At 36.0% G+C, this 24,354-nt stretch overlaps 1 protein-coding gene and 1 long non-coding RNA gene across 2 annotated transcripts in view; both read left to right on the forward strand.

Annotated features, from left to right (window-relative positions):
* Nucleotides 1-22,606, forward strand: part of MTDH (metadherin) — a 33,129-nt gene extending 10,523 nt beyond the window's left edge. The window contains exons 3-13 of the mRNA XM_035317404.1: nt 316-397; nt 851-1,030; nt 2,546-2,614; nt 5,073-5,324; nt 7,970-8,056; nt 10,113-10,211; nt 12,513-12,640; nt 13,125-13,244; nt 15,098-15,217; nt 18,313-18,469; nt 19,732-22,606. Of these exons, the coding sequence (XP_035173295.1) occupies nt 316-397; nt 851-1,030; nt 2,546-2,614; nt 5,073-5,324; nt 7,970-8,056; nt 10,113-10,211; nt 12,513-12,640; nt 13,125-13,244; nt 15,098-15,217; nt 18,313-18,469; nt 19,732-19,802 (1,365 nt within the window). The 3' untranslated portion in view covers nt 19,803-22,606. The remainder of the gene's footprint in view (nt 1-315; nt 398-850; nt 1,031-2,545; nt 2,615-5,072; nt 5,325-7,969; nt 8,057-10,112; nt 10,212-12,512; nt 12,641-13,124; nt 13,245-15,097; nt 15,218-18,312; nt 18,470-19,731) is intronic.
* Nucleotides 10,218-11,871, forward strand: LOC118161771. The gene is made up of 2 exons (XR_004748158.1): nt 10,218-10,761; nt 11,134-11,871. It is a non-coding gene; the product is annotated as an uncharacterized LOC118161771 (long non-coding RNA).
* Nucleotides 22,607-24,354: the final 1,748 nt, after the last annotated feature.

Genomic DNA, 24,354 nt, shown 5'->3' on the forward strand with positions numbered 1-24,354 from the left:
AAACAGTTCCTATTCCTCTGTGATTGTGATGCTATCAGCATTGCTTCTTCCATCAGGATTTGTGCTCTGTAGCATAAGTACTTCTCTCCATCTGCCATTTGTGTACACTACAAGGTTTTAATGCTCTTTAACAGTCTTAATTTATGTTTAGGAATAAGTATTGGTTAGTAGTCCTTTCATTTTCAAGGGACTGTCCATACAGAGGGGTGTTAAGAAAAAATCTGTTTTAAGTTTGCTCCTGGACTTTTTTTTTTATTCTAAATATATAGTGAGTGATCACTAAGTAATTAATAAGATGTTTTATTTTTATTCTAGTCAAAGAAAAAAAAGAAATCAAAGGGAGATGCTAAAACGGTTCAAGATACATCACGCCTAGATGGAAAGGAAGTTGATGAAGGTACTGAGCACAAACACACAAAAAATCGATTAGATGTACTTTGATTTAAATGCTATTACTTGTTTGTGATTCATAAACACAGAAAACTTATTTTGTCCTACCTCCAGAATTGTATATTAGATCTGGAAATCTGATGTGTGAAACAATATTTAATGATTTTAACTGTATTTCTTACAGTTAGACTTATAGAAACTGAGAATAGTCATGTATAATATAATAACTCGTGTTATTCCTGTTTGCTTTGGGAATCAAAGTGCTATTGCATTGCATCCAGGAAAAAACTTACCTTCTGCCAGTTGTTCATTTTCTCCAGCTAATGTTGAAGTTGCCTGCTGGGTCTGTGATTTTTCAACTGAACCTTTTTTCAGACTTCAGCTTGATATGAGACAAGGTAAAGCTCTTTCCTGTTTGCTCTCTAACTTAATCATGTTTTCATTTTGGGGGACATATTAGGAACCTGGGAAACTAAAATCAGTAACAGAGAAAAGCGACAGCAGCGGAAGCGAGACAAGGTGTTGACTGATGGTGGCTCAGGAGAATCAAATCCCCAAGGGTCAGAAAACACAGCTACTGTATCCATTGAACAGCTGATGCCTCCGCCATCACTTCCTGTTGGTCTCAGAAAAAATAAAGGTATGAAAGTCAAGAGGTCTGTGAAAGAGTTCTAGAAAGATGATGTCTCTTGAATGCTTAAATAGTGACTGTTTTGGAAGCATAGCAGATATATTTGGAGGAACTCTTGAGGAAATGATTTTAAGCCATGTAAAGATAATTTTCATTGTGCAAAACTCCCCCTCTTTTTGAGCTACGGTTTTGTGAGAGCTCAGGAGAGGACATCCTGGAGTAAGTGGCTGAGGCAATGGCCTCTACACCAGAGCTCTGTCAATGCTGGCATGGTATGTCAGTAGCTGCACAGACATGTGTCTCCATTCCTGCCTTTGTGCTCTGCTAACACTGCCCATTATGTTCCCTGGAAACTTCAAACTCACCCCACAGCACTCTTGCAGGCAATACCAACTCAAATTTTTGAGCCCTTCCTTGTGAGAAGGTTATTATGCCTATTATGCTAGACTAGTTCTCTACACTGATTATATTCATTGCTTAATATGTAGACTTTTTCACTGTCTGGTTTGTTATTAGTACATATGCTACAGTGGTTTCTGATGGTGGGGCACATCTGGCTGAAGTTTAGTAATCAATTGTAGCAGCTGAGGTTTCAATAAGGAAATAGGCTTTAGCTCCAACAGCTGCTGCTGTTTCAGGTAGTCTCATGGGTTTAAGCAGTGTGTAGGCATAGGAATTCATGCTTTGCTGTAGATGAGAAGTGGTTTAGGAAGCTAAAAGAATTTAAACACACAGTTTAGCTTTCTGGCATATTTCTAATCTGTTGATATACTCAGCTCTTTAATGAAGTTATAGTCTAGCTAAGCAGCAAAAAGACTGAGTCTAGCTGCTATCTGGTACCTTGTAACAACATATTGAAACTTGCAGGGCTTAACAGTTTTTTTTTTTTTAATTGACTTGTTTGCATCTTGACTCAGTGCTTTGAAATTGGATAAATTGTTTCCTGCTTTCTTTTTTTTTCCTATTATTTACATACAGACAGCTTCAAGGAACAGTAATTCCAGCTGTCTGTATACTCTGTGGCTATCCATGACTATTGTAAACTTCATTATGCAGCATATGTTTTTATGTATCACCTAATAGCAGAATAAATTGAAGAGCATCAGCTGTGTCTAATGTTTTCATGGTAAGGTAAAAATTAGAAGTATCTCTAAGCATTTCAGAAATGTATAGCTACCCTTAGATGGAAAATAACAGCTTCTGTTTTAAATTTCTGCTTGCCATTCTTGGGAAACTAGCTAGAATTCTTTGAAATCTCTAGCTACTCAGTTTATAGGCTGTAAATCACCTTTGAGTTCTACGTGTCTATAAGAATCAACACAATGAAAAACTGAGTATCAATTTCACTCTTAAGTTTCCTGGAGATGGCTTAATTTACTTTGAGGTACTGATTAATGTTATTGTGTGTGGGAGTTTTGTTTTTTTTTTATAAATACCAGTAATGAATACTCTTAAAGTAGTTTTACAGGTGCTGCTGTCTGCAGAAATTTACTCTAGCTCTGCCTCTTCCTACCTCTTAACCAGGTGATACGCTTCTGAACGTGCAAGTTAGCAGCTCTAAACCTTCCAAAGGGGAGTCATCAATTCCACAAGGTAAAAGGCTTTCATGACTTGGATTTCTAATTAACTGGAAAAGTGTTTTACAGAAGTGAAAACACATTGTCTGTGCAGGGTGTTAGGTGGTTACTAATCTGGAACTCTATTATGCAGCTGGCTCTTTTTGCTATGCAAATGTTATACTTCTAAGTTGCAGTTACTACTCAACAGGTTGAAAACAGTCTCTATTACATCTGTTGGGATGTATAAAATAAAAAAAAAAGGATCTAGTGTCTAAAATTTTCAGGCAGATTGCTTGCTATACAGATCATTACTTGCAGAATGCTAAAGCTTATTCTCAAGCTCCAGTTAAAAATCCCTCAGGCTAGCTTTTCAGATTTTTTTTTTTCATTAATAAGTTTATTTGCACAAAGAAAAACTAATATAGAAAATTGATTTCAAAGATAGCAGTTGATTACTGTAAAGTTTGCACTCACTGCAGGTTGTGTACATGTGGGTTATTCAGCTCTTTCAAAGCTCCTTTGAGGGATTTACTGTAAAGGCGTTCATTTTGGGGACGTTATTTGTCATACATATAATTGTTAAACTATTTGGCTATTTTTAGAGTATGCTTGACTGATGAATTGTAATGGCTTTTTGATAAGGGATGGCAATATAGCAGTGCTTGAAGTGAATTAATTTGGCGTAGTGATATACAGATGGCAGTTTTTTATAGCCAGCATTAGTGGCATTTCTTTAAACAAGAGTAGTCATTGCATTTAAGCAAGTCAACAAATGAGTTATTAAAAGCACCCAGGTCCAGAAAATACATCATTGCCAGTTTTTGAGAGCTTTGATTCACATGCTAACTTTCTGGACCTTAGCATAGAGAGAAGGAGCCATGTACTTCAGAGATGTATAATGATAGGATAGGAGGCAATGATTAAGTTACAGGAAGGGAAATTTTGTTTGGGCGTTAGCAAGGAAACTCTTTACACGGTTGCCCAGAGAGGCTTTGAACTCTCAAGTTCTGGTAATCATAAAGACTGAGTAATGTGACACAATTTTTAAGTTAGCTGTACAGAAGTTAGCAGAAGGTGGAACTAGGTTGCTTCCAGAGATCCGTTCCAACCTTAAGTTTTCTGTGATATCTATGAAAAGTTGCTGGAAGAGTAGTTTAATCAACAGAATAATCAAGCTTTTTGCTTCAGGACTTCAGCTGTCTTCTTGCAAGATTTTGAAAGAGTTGTTCTACCAGCTATACTAACAGCTCCTCTGTTTGCGGTTTTTGTTGTTGCCATCCCCTAAGAGGACATGTTACCCATAGAGGACATAGATTGACACAGTGTAGCATCTCTAGATTTGTGAGAGAAAAGACAGTGTTTTTAGGTACAGGGGGTGTTATATTACAGCTGTGTGTGTTTGGAAATAGGATTTATCTAGGAACATGTAGGCGTATCTCAGCAAATCATTTCTTTGCCAGTGAGACTGCCTTGAATTTGGTATGTTCATGCTGCTTGAGTGGAATTCAATTATGAAATAAAACATTTCATCTGTGTTTTTTGTGGACATATGATTCTGACTTATTTATGTGTCACTTTTTAGCTGAGTAATTGTTACACGTAGTATGTAGATACTTAATCATTTGTGAACTGGCAGCTTTTTTGTTGTTTACAATGTATAACTAAAAATAAGAGGGTTTGATATGCAGGGCCCTTTGAGAAAAGTGTGTCATATATGGGTCAGGTTGGGTGTGCCAGGGGATCATTAGCTTTTATGTTTTATGGGGACATAAGAAGAAAAGAAAATGTATAATGATCTTTGTCTCAGTGTAGTACTGAGTCCTCTGAAAGTACATGTTAAACTTGCTATGACTAGTAGCTCCTCAGCAAAGTAGACTGCAGATATAGATTTGTGGTCTCTTACCATAGTGTAATGTAAAATACGTTGTTTATGAGTTATTTTGAGAGCTTACCATGTTTTTTTTTGTTTGTTTTCCCCCGAGTTTGGTCTCTGTAGTTAATGATAGCTATGTGCCTAGCAAATTCCATGTAGCACTTGGGAAGCGTTTTCTACACGTCGTTTCTTCTACTTAGTGCTTAGAGGGCTATTGTATGCCACCATAGCTACAAAACAGAAATTGTTCCCCATTCAATATATAGGGCTCTCCACAAGCCATCACATCACCATAGTCTGTAAGAGAAATTGCCTTGTTTTTTTAATCTAAAGGCACTGATGAAACAAGATATGAGTCTTACAAAGAAAGGGACACAGGAAGAAGGGTGCAGTTCAGTGCTGTTTTTATCCCTCACTCTTCAAGTTAGTTGACAGATGGTGTGTATCATCTGAACTGGAAAATCAGCTGAGACAGAGCAGCAGCTCTTCTGTATCACACTGGTGTAGCAAAGCTGTTGTTCATTTGTTCTTTTTTATTGCTAAGTATATGTGCATGTAAGATTTTAATTCTTCATCCAATTAGTATTTTATGTAACGTTTCATTATTCTTATGCTTAAGTTTCTACAGGATTGAGCGAAAGCCATACGGTAAACGGTGGAAGCTGGAATGAGAAGTCTGTAAAAATCTCCTCACAGATGGGTGTAGGGGAGGAGAAATGGACGTCTGTTTCCTCAGCTACAGCTGGGAAGAGGAAGACTGAGACATCGGCTTGGGGCCAAGACACTGGAGATGCTAATGGGAATGGAAAGGACTGGGGCGTAACCCTGGTGGGCAGGCCCTGGAAAGAGCGTTCTTTGTTCACTCCTATTGGTAAGCTATTTTGAGAAAAATTTGCTTCACTTAAGCATTTTTACATGATTTTTGGTACTGAATCTCTGGAATAGCTTTGTTTATGTATTCAAAAAAATCTTGGAATGGTCTAGTGAAATGTGAACTAAGCATTTTCTGTTTATTGCAAGTTCTGATGGCTTATCGTCTATGTTTCTCATTAGTTTAATGGGGTTTTCAGTTTTCATCTGAAATAAAATTATTTCTGTCAAGGAACCTAATTTTTTATCACTTCTCTAAAATTCTGAAGGTGTATATTAAGTCTGAAGGTGTATATTAAGTGTAATTTTTTTCTTTCCTTTTTTAACATATGTATTAGAACCTATTAAATCAGCTGTGTTGTATTAACAGACATCTGTTTAGGCTTCAGGAGCGAAGATTGCTCAGCTCTTGTGACAGTCTCTTTAAGTGTATTTACAATTTTTTTTTCTCATTAGAAATTATTTTTTAGTTTTTGCCAGTACAGTTTTTAGCCTTTTTTGCTTATATTGTTCAGATAAATGATGAAATTTTCATTTGTCTGTGCAACAACCTTATTAGTAAACAGTGTGATACTGTCCTTTCCATTGTTCAGTCTAAATGAACCTGGTCTTTTCTGGAAAGCAGTGTTCTGCTGTAGTCAGAAATGCTGCTTTTGTCTAGATTGGTTAAATTTGTCCCACATTTCTTGGATTATGGTGCCTGAGACTGGACCTGGTATTCCATTGAAAGCTTTTTATTACTGAGTAGAAGCAAGTGTTTTTGTTGTTTCTATTTTTTTTTTTTTTTTACTTTGTTCATATTCCAGTTAGCTGTATTCTGCTTTATATTCTAATGTGGTATTTCTTAGCGACTAAACAGCTTGCTCTTGTTTTGTTACTGAGAACAAGTCATGCATGACCAGACTGATCAGATTCTGGTTAAGTGACCAGATTTGTGGATGAGCAGAGGATATATTTTTACCATAACTTTACTAATGTTTTCAACACTGTCTCTCTCAGCATTTTTGTATCAAAGTTAGGATTGTCTGCTCTGGGTGGTTGAAAAACTGGTTAGGCTCAAAGGTAGTGGTCAGTGGGCCGTACTCTGGAGGCTGGTAGCAATGGGGTATCACAGGGCTCTGTGCTTAGAGCAGTCCTGTTTATTATCTTTATAAATGATCTGGAGGAGGTGATAGTGTGACTCACATCACTTTCAGATTACGCAAACCCTTGGGGAACCAGCTGGTACAGCCCAGATCAGGGGTGCCATCTTGAGAGGCCTAAACTGACTGAAGGAGTGGGCCAACCAAAGCTCGAGGGAGTTGAAGGACAAATGTGAAGTGCTACACCTGGGAAGGAGAAACCCCGAGCTAGAAAATGTCTGGCTAGCTGGAGAGGAGCTCTGTGGGATGGCCGTCCTGGTGGACAATGAGATGGCCATGGGCCCTGGCAGGAGAGGACACCAGCAATGTTCAGGGCTGCATTAAGAGGAGGCAGTAGATTGTGTCAGTGATTATGCCCTCTAATAAGCACTTCTTGGACCGTATCTGGAATACTGTGTCCAGTTTTGCACCCCCCCTCCCCCCCCATACAGAAAGGATGTTGATCAGCTGGAGCAAGTTCAGCAAAGATCCTCAGAAATGTCAGTTGTTGGAGCACTTGCAGTGGGAGGAGAGGCTAAGGGAATGGGGCCTGTCTAGCCTGGGGAGTGGAAGGCTTCAGGAGAACCTGACAGCTGCCTGCCAGAACCTGTGAGGTGTTACTGGGAAGACAGAGACAGGCTCTTCACAGTGGTGTGTGGTAGGAAGATGACAGACAACAGACATAAATTGAAATGAGAGGTTCAAACTGAGTATAAAAACAGAAACTTTTACATCACAAGGACAGTCAGGCATCATATATGCACAACCTTTGTGGGTAACCAGTCTTCATCCTTAGAGACTTTTAAGATTCAACTGGATAAAAAACACTGTGCAGCCTGATCTGACTGTGTGTTGAGGAGAAGATGATGTACTAGGGACCTCCTGAGGTTCTTTTTGTAGCTCATTATAACTTCTACTATAGTTCCTTTATAATCATATAATCACATTCTAACCAGCTGCTTCTTTTTGACACATTTATGCCACTGGTTATTTTGTCTTGTTTTCTACTTGACATTTCACAGAGTTAAGTATGTTGTAATTTTTAATAAGCATCTCGTATTTGTCAAAAATTGTTCTGAACTCAGTTCTGTTCTTCAACATAAAAGTAACTTGCTTGAAGCTAAGTGTCATCCACAGAGCTAACAAATAGGCTTTTTCATAACTCCAGTGTTGTTAGTAGGGGGAGAAATACAGCAATATGGGTCTCAAAACACAATCTACTCCTCACAAAGGAAAAGTTTATATATAGAAAAAATTCTAACATTCTATATAGAAACAGAGGTAGAGGGAGGAAGATCGTAGTCTGAAAATGATTTCAAGCTGAATGTTCATACATTCACACCTCTGTCAGTGCTGATTGTCTCATGTAATAAGTCAAACGCTGCTCTCAGCTGTATGGAATGTTAACATGGCTGGAACTTCCTCTGTTTTACTGACCCTATTCATCATTAAATAGCTAACTTTTTCAACATTGCCAGCAGTCTGAAGCTTGCTTTTTCTTTCTTTTTTTTCCCTCCCCCCACAGCTGCTTGGAATGTGGATGCACGGATTAATACCTCTGAACCAAATTCTACTTCTTTCTCTTCTTTTGGATTAACTCCTGGAGTTTCTGGTATGTATGCCCTTCCAAAGATTTTTGCCTCTCTTCTCCTATACTAGGTAGAAACAACTTTGCCAGGTGTTATTTGCATCGTTTGTCCTTTGAAAATAGTAGTGGTAACTGTAAACAAGTAGAAGACCTGTTTTGTGAAAGTCTGCCAAGCTTTTTGTTGTTATGCTAAAATAATGCAATAAGGTAACTTTGAAATTGATAATCAAAAGCTAAGTTAATGAGGTATTTCTGCTTGCCTTTGTGTTGAATCTAAGTGATTGGCATAAGAGATTGCTAAGTACTGCTGTGACTCAAGATGGAGATCTGAAAATTGTTTTATAGGAAAACAGTTTTTACCCTGCACTTTCAGGGGGTTTGTTGATTGGGGCTCTTTTTTTCCCTTCAAGGAACTGAAGCACTGCTTTCAAAATGTGTTGTGTAGGCAGGAGTTGAAGTCCTTTGCTTTGTAGGATGGGTAGGAAAGCTGAACTAACTCCAGGGTCGTCTTGTTTTGAAGGGTGAAATTGCTATAGAACACAAACCTGGCTTCCTAACAGATCTTGTGTGTTAAACTACTGACATAAGTGCTACAGTGATTTATTATTTAATAAAGGGGTCAGGTTTTCTTCTCTTGCGTATTTATTCCCAGTCTAAAAAGCTTGGCATGTCTGTTTTCTTCTTGCAAGTAGCTAGCCAAGCGCTTATGCATTAAGCTATGTTTACTGGCATTGCAGTTTGTGGTCCTCATACTGTGAAACTAGCGTTCATTGTCCTGTAACTCACAAGTGCTTCATTCTCTGTGCGCATCTGTGCCAGTATAACAAAGAAGTTATAAATGCCAAGGTCTAATTCACCAGGCTCTCCAAAGAACAGTTCACTTAATGAAAACCTATCTTAAGAAAAAAAAAAATAGTAATTGTACAAAAATGTTAATGAAATTGAATTTCCCAAAGGGATCCACTTGAATTTGAGTTGCTAGGCTGAAAATTAAGAAAACTTAGTTAATAAAGTAGGAAAGACTGATCTGCGATTCATCTGCAATACCATCATTCCAACTTGAATTCAGAGAGAAGCATGAGGACAATAAAGTATATTTATGGTCTTTGATGCACGTTAGCTAAATTATTAATTAATATTTAAATTACGAATAAATATTCACTGCTTGCTGTAATGGCTGGTTAGTAAAAGGTGGAGAATGTGTCAATATTCTTGTCATTTGAGATTTTTTTTTGCAGAGGCGTTTATAAATTAGGGAGAACCAGGTAGCTATCTGTGATCCTAGTTAAACTTCTTTTCAAACATTAGTCTCACTGTGAAGCGGTATGTTAATTTTTTTCAGTCCCACAAATGAGCTTTTTGGGGTCTTTTCAGAAATTTTGTTTGCTAATGCCTTATTTTTCTTAATAATGTTAGATGTCTAACACTTTTTATTATCATAGCTGGAATTAGGCTTTACTGTTGTTTGTCATGCTGCTTTTATGTTCCTGGAACTTTTTACTTGAACTGATTTTTTTGTTGTTGTTGTTTTTGTTATGCTCAAATAATGCAATAAAGTAACTTTTAAAATGATAATCAAAAGCTAAATCAATAAGATATTTCTGCTTGATTGTGTGCTGAGTCTAAATGATGAGCATAAAATTCACTTAGTAGTAAATAATTTAATTGCTATATCTCTGATATAATCAAGTTTCTTTCTAGTAGTCTTCTAAGCTGATGCATATAAGAGTTTTTACTTACACATGGTGAATTATTTTATCACCCATAAGTTTTCATTGTTTTCCAATTAGAGGAGACTGCTGTAAATCTTGTGGAATGTTATTAATCTGTATTACCTCTTTTTTTTTTTTTTCCATATTCTACTGCTGACTTTGTCTTCCTTTCTCGGTTCCTTTGTTTTCTGAATAAATCTCACTTTGAAGAGCTTGGTAGTTTTCCTGTACTGTGTGGTGTTGAGAACCAGACTTTTTTATTCCTTGGGCCATCTGTCTTTCTTTGCTATTTTCCTTTGAATCTCTTTACCTAAGAGAAATGAGGAAGCCTGTAACTTAAAAGTGCAATTTCATTTATTCCCTTTCAGGATCCAATAGTGAGCCAGTTTCTCAGGCTGGTACTTCCGATTTTCAGTGGGATTTAAGTCATGCTCAACCCCCTGTTGATGACGAATGGTCTGGGTTAAGTATGTTCCTCTAAAATGTTCATTAACAAAAATTACAGTTACCATCACTTTAAAGCATAATTATTTGAGCTATTTGCATTAACCAGTTGTGAGCGTATGAAGACAAAAACTGAAATGTTCCACTTCTGTAAAGATAAGTATCAGTTTGAGGAAAGCAGCAAAAAGTATTTTTGATGAGTGATAGTAGATAATTATTTCTTAGGCAAAATACTTGGTATTGAAACACAGAAGTGAAAGAAAGCTCATGCATTTTAATGTAGTTCTGACTTTTGCTAGAAGAACAATGTAATTACAACAGTCTTAATTTACTACAAATGATAAGAAATCTGCTGCAAGTCTGCAGAAGTTATGTTGGTGTTAGTAGATTGTATCTGAGTAACTGAGTTTGCCTTTCCATGGTTGTACCTTACTGAAAACCTAACATGACATTAAGACTCCTGTATTGAGTCTTACTTCCTTGCTTAGCAAGCATTAGGGAATTTTGTATGTATATGAAAAGCATATGCAGGCTAGAGATCAATGAAGTTACTTGGGAGTTATAGTAAGCATGGTGTTTGTTTTCCCCTTTCCCCTCCTTGCTGATTTCAGAACATACCTTTAGTTATTACCACAGTCAGAAACCTAAACAAGGGCTGGAGTATAGTTAGTAGTAGTAGTGGAGTGATACAGACTTACCTAAATACCTACCAGTGAAGCTGTACCCTTGAAGAAAGCTTACATTTACAGCCTTAAGTCCACTTTTTGAATTGCCTTGTGGTTGATATTCTTATATTTGACTGAATAAATGTTTTTGTTTTTGAACTAAACAATGTAGTTTCGTTAGCTCATTGGCTTAAAAACATGGTCAACAAAGTGACCATCAAGGCTGCCATACGTTACCTTCTAAGAACAATCACTGCAGGGTTAGAATGGATTGATAGAGTCATTGACTCCATCATTTTTGTCATGATCATTCTAATTCCAGTTTACATAAAAATTCTCTTGTCTTTTATCTGGCTTAAGAATAAGGGAAGCACATCTTCAGTTAATCGTTTGGAATTGATCAGTTTTTCGTTATAAGAGCATAATTTATTCACATTTCTGAGCATAGAATGTCTATATCTACAGCTTCTGTTAATCAAGTCATTTTTTTCATTAGTGCACCTCCATTACTTGGTATCTATAAGAATAAGAAGGGGGAAATAGGCTTGAACTTTCCTTAAGTGATATACAGATATACTTTACTGATCTATCAGGGTCAGTGCATGGGAATTAACTGTATGTCCAGATAGTATGAATTTTCTATTAAAAAGAATGGAATTTTTTCTTAAGGAAATTAGTGACAGGACAATAGATAATAACCTTATTAAGTGCTACACTGGAGTAATTTTTTTCAAATCAGTTGATTCTAGTGTATAATGTTCGAAGTATGTTATATACGTAATATACCAAGTAAGTTGAGGTAATATTTTTACAAGAAGGCAAGAGATAAAGTTTTCTAGGTAATCTTAAAATCCTAGTGTACTAGCAAACTACAGTTTTTGCTAGTAAATGCAATTGGTTTTATCATTGCTTTTCACTTTATCATAAGTTTTTAAATGTTTAAATTGAATGCTGCCATAGTTGGCAGACCAAGTTTGGATGTTTGCCATCGATTTGGCATAGGTGAAGGGTAAAAAAATATTTTTGAAATCGACTTGCTGTAAGTTTCTGCTAAACTCTAGGGCTTAGTTCTTCCCTTCTAGCATTTTTAACTTTTGACCCTGTCATTCCCCATCACAGCATAAATGCATGCCATTGCAAAAGGACAATTCTAGCAAAATAGAGTAAGGACTTAAAAGCCTGGGAAAAATAATGTATTAAAGAACGTCTTTGTTACAAGATGAGTTCTGTCTCAATGAGATTTACATTTCTCAGATACGACACTTGTAAAGGATCCCTTCTAAGCATCAGTATTATTCACAGTTCATCCTAATTTCTTCACAACCCAGGAAAAAGACTTAAGATGAAAAACAACCCTTGACTTTGTTCCTCTTTTCATAGTTCATAAAAGTATCCCAAAGCAATTGCATGTGGCTAGCTGCTGCGACTAGTTTGTAATCCTATTGCTTTGTAAAATAATTAAAGCTGACTCATTACTTACCAAAGTCTTCATCTTATCATTAAGATATTTACATATTTCAGAAATACAGGAAACACCTGTTTATATCTTGGTATCAAAGGTAGTTTCCTGCATAGTATTTTTTTATTATTATTTTTCAACTGTCAAAGAGTGCCTGTAAAGTAAGGTGACGTTCCTGAAAATCTCTTTAATTTTTGCAGATGGACTTTCTTCTGCTGATCCTAGCTCAGATTGGAATGCACCAGCAGAAGAGTGGGGAAACTGGGTAGATGAAGAAAAAGCTGTTTCTGTTCCGCAACCTGAAGAGGCATTATCTGATGTTCAGAAGGTAAAAGGTGATATTTTCTCCTTAGCTCCAAGACTTTGCCCTTACCACTGCTGTTTCTTAAAGTAACTTAAGGGTGATGATTAAGGTAATCTCTCACTTCCTTTACACTGATAACAGCAGCAGCATTTTGTTAACGTGTGGTGCTGGATGTTGTTATAGGGGAAAATAGAAGACAGTTAGCTCCATGTCAGATCTTGGTGTCTCACCATAATGTAAGGTATTACCTTTTATTGAGTACTAATAGAGGATTTGGATCTCTCCCCATAAATACTACTCAACAATGCTTGTGTGTGCAAAAAGCAGCATGTCTATGTACATTGTTTGTTTTTCATTTCCCATCTCTTGTACTCTGTTTCCAGATAAGATTTTCACTTCCTTTTATGTGCCATTAAATCACTTATAGCTAGTATTTTAAGTTTAGCTTATAGGAAGAATGTTTCATTGTCATCCTAAATGTTTAATATCTTATATTTCCATATTTAAGGCTTCAGATAATGAACGAGAAAAAGCAGAGCCAATTCTTCAGAGTTCGACAAGTGGGAAGTCCAAGAAAAAGAAGAAGAAAAAGAAGAAGCAGGGTGAAGAAGCTAACTCTCCTTCACAGGTAAATGGAGCAAGATCTGGATTGTCTGAAAATAAACTTATGAGGAATTCACAAAATCAACTTATTTTTGTGCATTAGTGACTTAAGAAAATTATTTTTGGGAAAGGTAAAATTCATTTCTTTCTGAACCATTGTTACTCTTTATGGTACACTACCGTTTTTACAAGTTAAGGACTCCTTTATTAATATTTCTTTCAATGTAAATGATTCTCTGATTGACTGGTGAATATAGAGTAGTTCTGCTGGATTGCTGAAAAGCATGAAATATATGAAAAATGCTTACCTTGAAATCAATCAATGACCTTTCAAATCAAGATTCTGTATTGCAGGGATGCTTCTACAGGGACTTTCCTCTGCGTGGGAAGCTCTCTGTTCCTGTGTTTTGAAAGACAGCTGCCTTGTGTGCATAGCTAGCTAGAACGAGAGATTGAAATTCCCTTTCTAGGTGTTCTTGAAGTGCAGTTCTACTAGGATATAATGGTTTTCTAAAGTACTTTTGTAGTTTATGTGAAATATTAAGTATCTATGACTTTAACTCTGCAAGTACAGCTATCCTATGTGAGTCAGATTTGAGTGAGATGGATACTGTTTGCAAACAGGATAGCTGGAGTTGTCTGTGATATTTTTAAATTCTTTTTTGAAAAATTACATTGAAACACATTTACTGTAAAAAGGAAAAAAAAAAAAGCAAAATCAGATTGCACTTGGCAATCGGAGCATGTTTGAATAGATGAAAACAAGTACTTTCTAAATAAGAAAAAATCTTTTGACAGCTCATACTCAGAACACATCCTGCTTCTGCCTGTGGTGACAGCCGTTCATAAAGGAGGAGGAGGAAAGCATTACTTCAGTCATAATTACTTTGGATTTGCTTCTTTTTTTTTTTAATTGTAAAAGATAAAATTACTGTCAAGTAGAGTTCTTTTAATATTGTGTGAGTAGAGACGGTTGATTCGTGTCAATTTGCAACATTTCTTTTAAGGTTAAAAAAAAAAAAGGGATAGTAGGTCTGTAGCTTTCCTATGATTGAAATCTATAATGTTCTGTTTTCTGCAATAACTCTAGACATAAGTCATGATTAATAAGAAATGGTTAACAGGTGTTTTCAATGTTTTGCATGGATCTTCAAGTTAGAATAGTAAGTTTAGTGATTTAACTTGCGAGTTCTTCTTCAAACTCACTTAAAATTTGTAAATTTATAACCCTGAAAGTTGAATGTATTCATTGATGAGAAGTATAATTTAAACAGTACAATCTATGTGTTCACATTGTATTTGTTGACTTCAGGCAGCAGAAGCTACTATCAGAGCTAAATGTAAGACAGGATATATTCTTACCTGTTAGGAGTCAACAGGCTTTGACTGCATTTTTCACAAGTTTCCGGGGGAAATAAGGAAGGAAGGAATGTTTTGAGAAGGTACTTCCAGTTTAAAACTGGAGACTTGTGTTCTAGGTACTGTTCACCTTAGGGCCCTTTTAGTGCTTTAAACAAATGTATCTACTTAATTCTTCATTTAAAGGAAAACTGTCCAACTGTGCTTAAGGAGTAACGGCTGAGACTTGGAAACTTAGGAAATGTTTTCAGTTTGTATATAGTTATGTTTATTTTACAGACATCCCTGCAAACTGCACTGGGTTGCAAAATATTGTTAAAGCATAATACGCAAAAGAAAGCTATACAAGTCAGTACCTGAAACGTCTGCATATTAAGCAAGTATTAGCCAACTATTTTAATATTTTTTTTAGATTTCCTTAGTTATACAAGCTAATTATGGCAACCAAACTGTGTAGGGAGAAAGAATCAGAACTTTACTGCACATACAGGCTCCTAATTTTTTTCCCCAATTTTGTAGGACACTGAAGAACTGGATAGAGAAGCTGGAGAGGAATTTCAAGAGGATACCTCAAAAGCTCAACCACAGCAGGAAATAGCTTTTTCTCTGAAGACCATAAGTACTAGTGAACCAGCTAAGGTAAGGTTATAAAACAGTGTTTAATGATTTCCATTTTTAAATGCTCAAGATGTACTGAAATATTAGTTTGTGTATGGTAATGTAACAATAGGGATATGCTTCAGGTTATGTTTAATTTGAAGGTGACCAAGAGGCTGAATTTTAGATACAGGTTAGTTATGAGTTTTTAAAAAGGGCATCCACTCTAAAAAGCAGCATTTGCTAAATCATTAAGCATCTTCATCATGACCAAGTTTGTGGATTTTGTTGTTGTTTGAATATATAAATTCTAAAACTTTGAGATCTGGAAGCCTAAGAATAAATAGGTAAGAATGCAAGACTAATATCTCAGCATGTCTTACTGCCTCATTGCAACTGAGTGAAGAGTTACCAATATACCATGTTCTGAGTTGTCATGGAACCAATTCACAAACTGACCATTTATTTCAGTTCTCAGTTGAAACAAGTACTATAGAAAATACAAGTTCTCTTTAGTCTTTCTCCAAAATAGTTTCTTTAGATAATGTCCTACAAGGATCACATTGTAGGAAGAAGTAAAATAACTAATATTTCTGATGGTATTGATTTTGTTCCATGAAGTATGAACAATATCAGTGAGACAGTCCCCAGTGAGGTTCACTTTAATAACTAAGCATTTGTTACATAAAGATAGCAAGGTTATAACAAGGTTGCATAAAGACAAGAAGATTTCAATGAAAATAATAGAATGAAATCTTTTACAAGAAGCTACAGTCACCAAAGTACAGAAACTGTATATTGAGAACATGCCTTGAAAACCAGATTCAGACATGTTTTAGCTTATTATAAATACTCTGCTGCGAAGTATAGCTTTTACTATGATTATTCAGTTTAGATTTACTTCAACTTTTATTCAAGGCTGGTATCAAATATTCTGTCTGATTCACCAGCTTGGATGTAGACCTACACTGTGCACTATAATTTTTTAGACTGGAGTGATTCTGTTGCTGTGAGTCTTAAATTCATTGTGTTTGTATAGGTTGTGCCTATATATAGCTGTGTTGCAGCCAGCGGCAGTTTTGTGAAGCGAGATCAAATATTGTATTAAACTTGTTGTGGAAGCAAAAGAAAAGAGGAGGGAAAAAAAAAAAAAAACTGTTACTGACATTCCCTGAAAGTTAGTTGAACTTGGTGAACATAAAGGTTAATTTGTGAATTGTTACATCTGACAATGCAGATGGCTTACCAGTTATTCTTCAAGCCTCTTTGCCATCAGGTTTGGCTCTACTGTAACTTTAGGTATCCAAAGATGTCTTCTGATACTGAATTGGCTGTTCCAAAACACTTTAGAAATGGTCTATGACTGATGCCTGAAATGGGTGACCAAAGTTTTCAAGCTAGGTAATTGAGTCTTGAGCAAATGCTCTGAAACATGAAAACAAAGTATGAGGAAAATTAAAATTTGAGTGTCTCACCACCCTCTTGAGTGAAGAATTTCTTCCAAATTGCTAATCTAAATCTCCTCTCTTTTAGTTTAAAGCCATTCTCCTTTATCCTATTACTACACTGCTAGACAAAGAGTCCCTCCCCAGCTTTTTTGTAGCCCCCCTTTAGGTACATGAATGGTATGTTCCAGTACAACTGTACAATACATTAAAATCTTTATCAAGTTGTTTTATTTGTGGGTGGAGAGTGACCCTGTCCTAACAAAGCTGTGAGTGATGCCAGTAAACTTAATTGGTTACCTTGCACAACTAAGAACTTTCTTAAGTCCTCTTTCTGTTTGAGGCAACGTTGATTTGAAGTATTTGTGTAGCTAATTGTTGCCAGCAATTAGACAACATCAGAATTGGCAAGGCCTGGGAGTCCTGCAATATGGGACTTCATTTTATCAGCGTAGGCAGTATTAAAAAAAAGTCATCCTTACAGCGTGATGTTAATTATAATTCCAGTAGTTCTCTCATTAAACTTATTTCAGTTGTGTAAGAACACAGAAAACTTCTCTATTCGTAATAGATTAGAGAACTTCTACCTTATTTTTTGTTGTTAGTTTTTTCTTATTAAAAATATTAAAGTTGTTTAATTTCTTGCTCAGTATTAAATGTATATTGCCCTATTTTATGTTTTGACTAAGTTTTTGTGAGATGCTTATGTTAGTGATACCAACAGTACAAGCTGGTAACAATAACCTAGGATCTGTGTACATCTATATCACAGGATGGATGTAGACATCACTGTTATGTTCTGTTAGTTTCACATCCTTGTTGTTGCAGGACAGCTACAGCCATGCATTCTTAATAACATCCTAAAGTTTTGGGTTTGTTTCTTGACTGATACCATGTTTTTCCAGTATACTCTTATCTGAAGCCTTTTGTCGTAGGTTGCCTGCTGTGGGATCATACAGTTCTTTTTTGTTCTGACTTTCCTACTAAAATGTTTTTTTTTTTTCCTTGCATTTCAACTTGTGTTTTACTGTACTTTCATTCCAGTAAGTGCTACATAGTAAGCTACAGATACAGTTCATCTCTGTAGTGGGAATCTTCAAAATAGATCCAATAATCGGAAAATACTAAAACTACCTTTCACCTGGCAGTTCATTCTACAGTAGATTTCACTGAAACATTTTTGACTACTCTCACAAATACCTGTTGTTCTAATATAAGCACAGAATGTGTGCAACTACCAAGCTGAGCACTTGGGAGGAACAACTGCAAATGCTTTCTGAACCATATAAAAGCTTTTTTGACTTGTAGATTTTGACTAAAACAGTTTGCCATTTTGCTTTGAAACAAAATGTGTATACATCACTGTCTTCCACCTATTCTGAATACATGTTCTAGAATCGTTTTCAGATTTTTGTGACTTTCAGATTGTATTCTCTTTCTCTGCATTATGTTAAAGTGAACTAATTTACGTGGCTACTTTGCTTGTATGCAACTAAAAAGTTTTGGCACTAGATGGCAGTCACAGTCTTGCGGCTTTTAATACAATTTTAAAGGATTTTAATATTGGCTTAATTTTTCAGTGCCATCTTCCCAGCACCTGCTAAGTATGGTTCCAAAATAACGCTGTATAAGAATGTCTTACAGTTACATGACTTAGTAAACTCTTGGATTTTTTTCTGTTTTTTCAAATAGCCTGAGGAGGCTCCTTCACTTGCTGTTTCTACTGAGCCATCTGTAATTGTATCAGAGAGCGATTCTGACAAGATCGCTTCCCAAGTGCCACAGATGCTGCAAGAGACAGATGTTTCTAGTCCCAATGTTAAGCAAAACAGTGTGCCTCCTCCACAGAGTAAGTATTTCAGTACAATTTTATCTGAATTCACAATGTCGTGTTTTTTTTTCCATAGAGCATTTACAGTCAGAATGCTTTGCCATGCGGTTTGGATGCAGAGTAGCACATCAGATACTTCTGTATTTCACTGATGGATCTTACTATAATTTAGCTTTCATTTAAGTATTTTGGCAACTGTCCTTTCACTGTGAGGAAAAACAAGCTTCGTATGCTTGAATGACTAAAAATATTTGTTGTCCTTGTCAAGACCTTAACAGACATTTGAATGTACCCTTTCCTATCAGGATGAGAGTTCCCTGCCATAATTACATAGTTAATATCACAGAATTATAGGGGTTGGAAGGGAACTTGAGAGATCATTGGGTCCAACCCCCAGCCAAAGCAGGTTCCCTAGAGCAGGTTGCCTAGGTAGGCATCCGGATGGGCCTTGACTATCTTCAGAGAAGGAGACTCCACAGCCTCCCCGGGCAGCCTGTTCCAGTGCTGTCACCCTCACTGTGAAGAAGTTCTTTTGCATGTTGGTGCGAAACTTCCTGAGCTCCATTTGTGGCCATTGCCCCTTGTCCTGTCCCCACAAACCACTGAAAAGAGGTTGGCCAAATCCCTCTGTCACCCACATTTCAGGAATTTATAAACATTGATAAGATCCCCAGTATGTCATTTTACTGCTTTTTGTTCTGGTTCTAAAATAAATAGGCTTTTGTGACTAATTCCCACCTCAGCAAATGGGAGAATATCTCATATTAAACATGTACAATATTTTACCTGACTTAGTGCTTTTGGCAGCCAGCACATTTTAAGGCCAATCTATTTATTCAAACAATATAGTGATTCTTTATTTGATTCTGGATACCATGTAACCACATCTTTATGTAGTTCATTATTTTAAAAATTAATCTTCTGATGCATAAGTGTAACTCAGTGGTTAAAAATGGTGTAATCTGATAAAAGTGAACAAATAAGGTCACATACGTTATTTCCACTTAGCCAACAGCTGATAATGACCTTATTGCAGATGTTACATTAACAGAAATGAGTGACTTTATTTATGGTGTAAGAAAAAGAGGTTGCAGTTATCAAACTTTGTTTTAGAGGCACTTTGGATTAGTCCATTTGGTACAAACAGGTAAATAAGAGATCTGCAGAAATCATGCTGGCTGAAGCTTCATTGTGTTATGGAATGTACTCTTTAAGATTTTAAAAGTCAGTTCTGTGTAGACTTCCTCAGTTGTAACTCTGTAGTTATGCTTTGTTTTTAGCAAAGTCTGAAGAAAGCTGGGAATCCCCCAAACAAGTTAAAAAGAAGAAAAAAGCAAGAAGGGAAACGTGAACTTCCTGAGATGGACATGTGTTGCTGAATACTGTCATGAAGATTATGCTGTTTATGCAATAATTTGTGAACATGTACAGAATTTTATATAAGTTTCAAACAATTTTTAAAAACAGAACTGCTGTGAACACAAACATCTTTAAAAAAGGAATCAAAGGAAAGTAACTTTATGATATAGAAAACAGAACATGCTACAATTGAAAGACATTCTGAAGAGTCTGTTTTTCCAACTTTTGGAGAGATCTTAAAACAAAAAAACAAAACTGGTTTTACAACACAGTGCCCTGTTTACAACAGATTATACTCTCATCTACAGCTGCGGATAAAAGGTTGATTTCAAGGAAGGGTTTTCTGTAAAATATTTGTCTGTATAATAATGGGTGTTTCTTGCCTCTCTTTTAAGTGATGCAGTAGAAGCACAGAATGTCAACCATTTGAATTTGTTTAATGCCTAAATCAAAGTGCTTTGATAAAACACGTAATCTGCCATATCTTTACAGTACGTTGGTTAGCAAGTCTGCTAGCTATTACAGGAATCAAGTGCAAGTCATTAACCATTTGTACAGTCAGACCTTCATGGTTTATTATATGAAGTTAACACAAATAAAACTGCTTTGGGTTAAAAGTTTGAGAATGTGATTTGAAACTTAAGTATGGTTCATGAAGTTATTTTTGATAATGTCTATTACCTTACTTGAATTGCTGAAGATAACAATATATTTTTAAGAATGCAGTAATGTGCATAAAATTGGTTTTTCTGCTTCATTCCCTACAGTTCTTGGTTGATTCAGGCTCCCATCTAAAATCACACCCCTTTAACTTTTAAGCTCATACAGTGAATCGAAATCAAATGTTCCCTTCCCTTAACACTCTCTTAATTTGCCATACCCAATTCTGTTTTGTTCTCTGTTACTAAAACTCCGAAGAAAACAAGGTGAACTTTTTTCACTCAACAAATTATATGGGATTTCAATGATCTGTTGGAGAACTGGAGTGGCTTCAGACAGCTTTAATTGACATTGTCAAGACCAGTTATCAGGAACACATTTTTTTTACTGCCTTAACCTGTAGTATGTAGAATGTGTCTAGACTTCTGGACAGGAGTTAGTGTTTTTATAAAAAATAAAATAAACATTCATGCAAGTATAGCAGTTGTAAAAATAAAAATAAAATAAAAAATTAAAGAACATTTCCCGCTTGAAACTGTTAATTAAAATGGTGTTTAAGATGTGTTGTCATTTTCAGGCACTGTGTAATTACATGGTATCAAACTGACAGATGTGTTTGTCTGTAAGGTGCATGCTCAGCCATGTACATTGTTAATAGTCTTTACAAAAAGTTGTTTGATAGGATGGTAATTAACATCACCTGGTAAAACTCTGTTAAAGAGCCAAAATGTTTTGTAAATGATTTGGTTTTGTGGCAAACAGAATTGTTAACAGCTGCAGCAAATGGTACTGATCAACAATCTTTTACTGCTTTACTGTACGTAAGTGCAGTTCAACAAGATTACAGGGCAGGAATAGTTGCAGCAAGCTGGTTGTAATTGTTCTGAAGATGCACCTTGCTAATGGACAACTTTCCTAATAAATGGATACTAATTTGCACAGGTATTAATCCCTGTATATCAGGAACATGTGACACTCTAAACTGATCTGTCAAAATAAATTGAGCATATTGACAGTGCCGATTTATTTACTGGGAGGGAATAATGCCTGGGACTGATGCCTGTCAGGCAGGATTCATGTGAGCTAAATTTAGAACTGAAGTACAGTTTTCAAGGAGTATATTAGGGCAGACACTCAGATAGGATGTTACAAAACAGAGTTATATGCATGTAAATAAGATTTTAATTTTACTTATCCTTTTCTTGGCAAAAGTGAAAGAATTTTACTTCTCAATTCAGGTTTGTAATGTACGTCCCAAATGTGTTTCCAACCTGTTTGTTGAGCTATGGGCCTTTCTTGTAGGGCAAAAAAAATGAAGCATTTATGTGAAGAGGGTGACTGCCCCCAAGAGCTTTCACTGCATAAATTTATTCTTTTCATCTCTTCAGGATAAAATTGGTGGTATTTGCGGGTTATTAAGCTCTAGCTATTGGAAAGCTTGTCATTCTGGAAAAAAAAGAAACTAGCTACCAGCATAGGAACCCTACTGATTAACTGCTACTCCAAAGCAGGATCGTATAAATACATAGCCATCCTTTCAAAATGTTACCCATTTTAGCAGCACCTCTTACTGTTTTCTTAATGTGCAGTTTCAATGTCTTAGAAAGCAAACCTTGCTTTATTTGACATTCATTAAAGAGGTAGTATAGCGTGTTGTCTATAAATAGAAACGTGGTTATCTATGTATTGTCATGTTTCTATGAGTCAAGCAATGGTTATTTTTAATGATACACTGAATCCAGACTTTGGTACTTGGGTAGAGAAAATGCTATTTAAAGAAATTTAACGATCTTTTTTTTTTTTTTTCTTTTATTTGTTGTTGAATGCATGGAATGGTTTCATAAATCCAATATGTTTTTTTAAAAAAAAATACTCTGGAATTATTTGTATGCGTAACTTAAACTTGTGATGATGTGTAATTGGGTAGTCATGGCATAGTTTTCTTTTGTGGGGAGGGAAAGATGTACAGAATTCATATGTGTTTGTTACAAAGGTAACAACCTGTGCATTGGTTCGGAGGGGGATGAAAACTGTATTTCTGATGCCCTTTTAGAAGTCTAAAGAAAAAAGTGCAAGAGAAGAGCACTACTTTAATATTTACTAAGAATGTACATATTAAAAACATTTCAAACTTTATAGAAATACTTCTAGTACTGTTGTGTTGTAACTCAATTGTATCTCACTGGAAACTGCCTTATTAATACTTAGCCGTGGGATTGTCCTGTGAAATAAGGCTCTGATAACTGCAGATGACATCAGAATACATAATTTGAGCAGACTTCCATCTATTATTAACCACAGTTTTGCTTTTAGATGTCTCAAGTTGGTCTCTGGCTAAGATTTGAGTTGTTAAGATGCAAATCTTTGCAGTGACCATAACAATAACCATTTCTACGTGTGAATTTATTTCTAATGAATGCTGCAAGCCAATGAAGGACAGTTTGAGTTTTCCAGGCTGACTCAAAGCTTTCACCACAGTTCTGCTGTAAAAGGAAGAAAAAAATATAAAATGGAACTACCTTTCTAAAGATACTGCTAAAATATTTTACTGTTAAAATGGGTTAGAGTTTGTGGGATTGGGGCAGAGGGGTGAGGACCAGAAGAGGTTCCATGGCTGATAACGAACCTGAAAGCAGTGTGATGTAGCCATGTGTCGTCTTCCCTGTAGGATTAAGAGAGCCACTGCTAGTTGTGTCAGGAGCCAAGTGGGAAAACTTGTATGTGGTCAGATGGGTGGGGGGCATTTGGTGTTTTCTGTACTAGTATCTTGCTAGTAAGGGTTCGCAGGTTGTTCTTATAGAAGAAAAAACAGTTGAATTGCTAAAAATTGTCTAGTATCTTTATAGGATCCCTTCCTCCGTTAATGAAACTTGACCTTCCGTTTCTTAAATACCAAGTTAGTTGTACCAAACTGAAGATTTCCAGTTCGTTGAAGATCAGTTTCTTATTGAAACCATGGTGTCTAATTTTGGTGTGTTCTGTAAAAGAGCATTTCACAGAAAATTGCATTTGAAACTCTTAATATGAAACTAATGGTTTCAGGATTTCATACCGTGCTGTTAAAAGAGCAAGCTTGCGAACATCTGCAGTTCAAACCAAGCAGATTTTCTATCCCTCATAAAGTGACCTCTGAAACTGGCTCAGTATTTTTAAGACAGTTCTATTTTCTCAGGAATATCAACTCTTCTGAACACACACAGTTTCCACGTAGCTGTTCAATAGACTGCCTTTGAGCTGAGTTATTTCAGATGTCTGATGGAGTATAAGCCAAGACTTTGTTACTGAGAGCTTTGTTTTTAGAGGCCACTGATTGAAGCTGCCACCAGGCCCATTTACAAACACCTTGTTCTTCCCAACTCTCCTATTTCCTTGACCCTCTTTATTTATGTAGCAAACTGGTGAAGTCATGCTTTGAGCTATAACTGCAATTAAAGCTGCACATGGGAGATCTCTTTTGCTGTTTTTATTTATTTATTTGCAGGTTCAAGAAACGGGCTCTAAGAGCTGTCTGCTCTGAACTAATGTGATGATTTAAAAAAAAAAAAAAAAAAAAAAAAAAACACCTTGGAGGGGTGTTTGACTTATGAAAAGGAAAAAAATAATCTGAGTCAAGTTCAAAAAAAATGATAGTGAACTGGTGTTCAAAATTGTTCATTTTAAACTACATTTTTACAATCTCATAGGAGAATGAGTAGCTACAGAGGGGTGTGCATATTTTGACCAAGTATTGCGTTATTATGGTTACCTAATTAAATGTTGCGTTACTGATCATGTGATTAAAGGGAAGGGAAAAAGAGATTTTGAGATTGCTGCCATTCACATATAGAAAGGGCATGTCCAGGTAACGAGGCTGGGCAGTTGTGCTACACCAGCAATGAAGCCAC

Source organism: Oxyura jamaicensis, chromosome 2 (assembly GCF_011077185.1).
Source record: "Oxyura jamaicensis isolate SHBP4307 breed ruddy duck chromosome 2, BPBGC_Ojam_1.0, whole genome shotgun sequence".
NCBI classification, from domain to species: Eukaryota; Metazoa; Chordata; class Aves; order Anseriformes; family Anatidae; genus Oxyura; species Oxyura jamaicensis.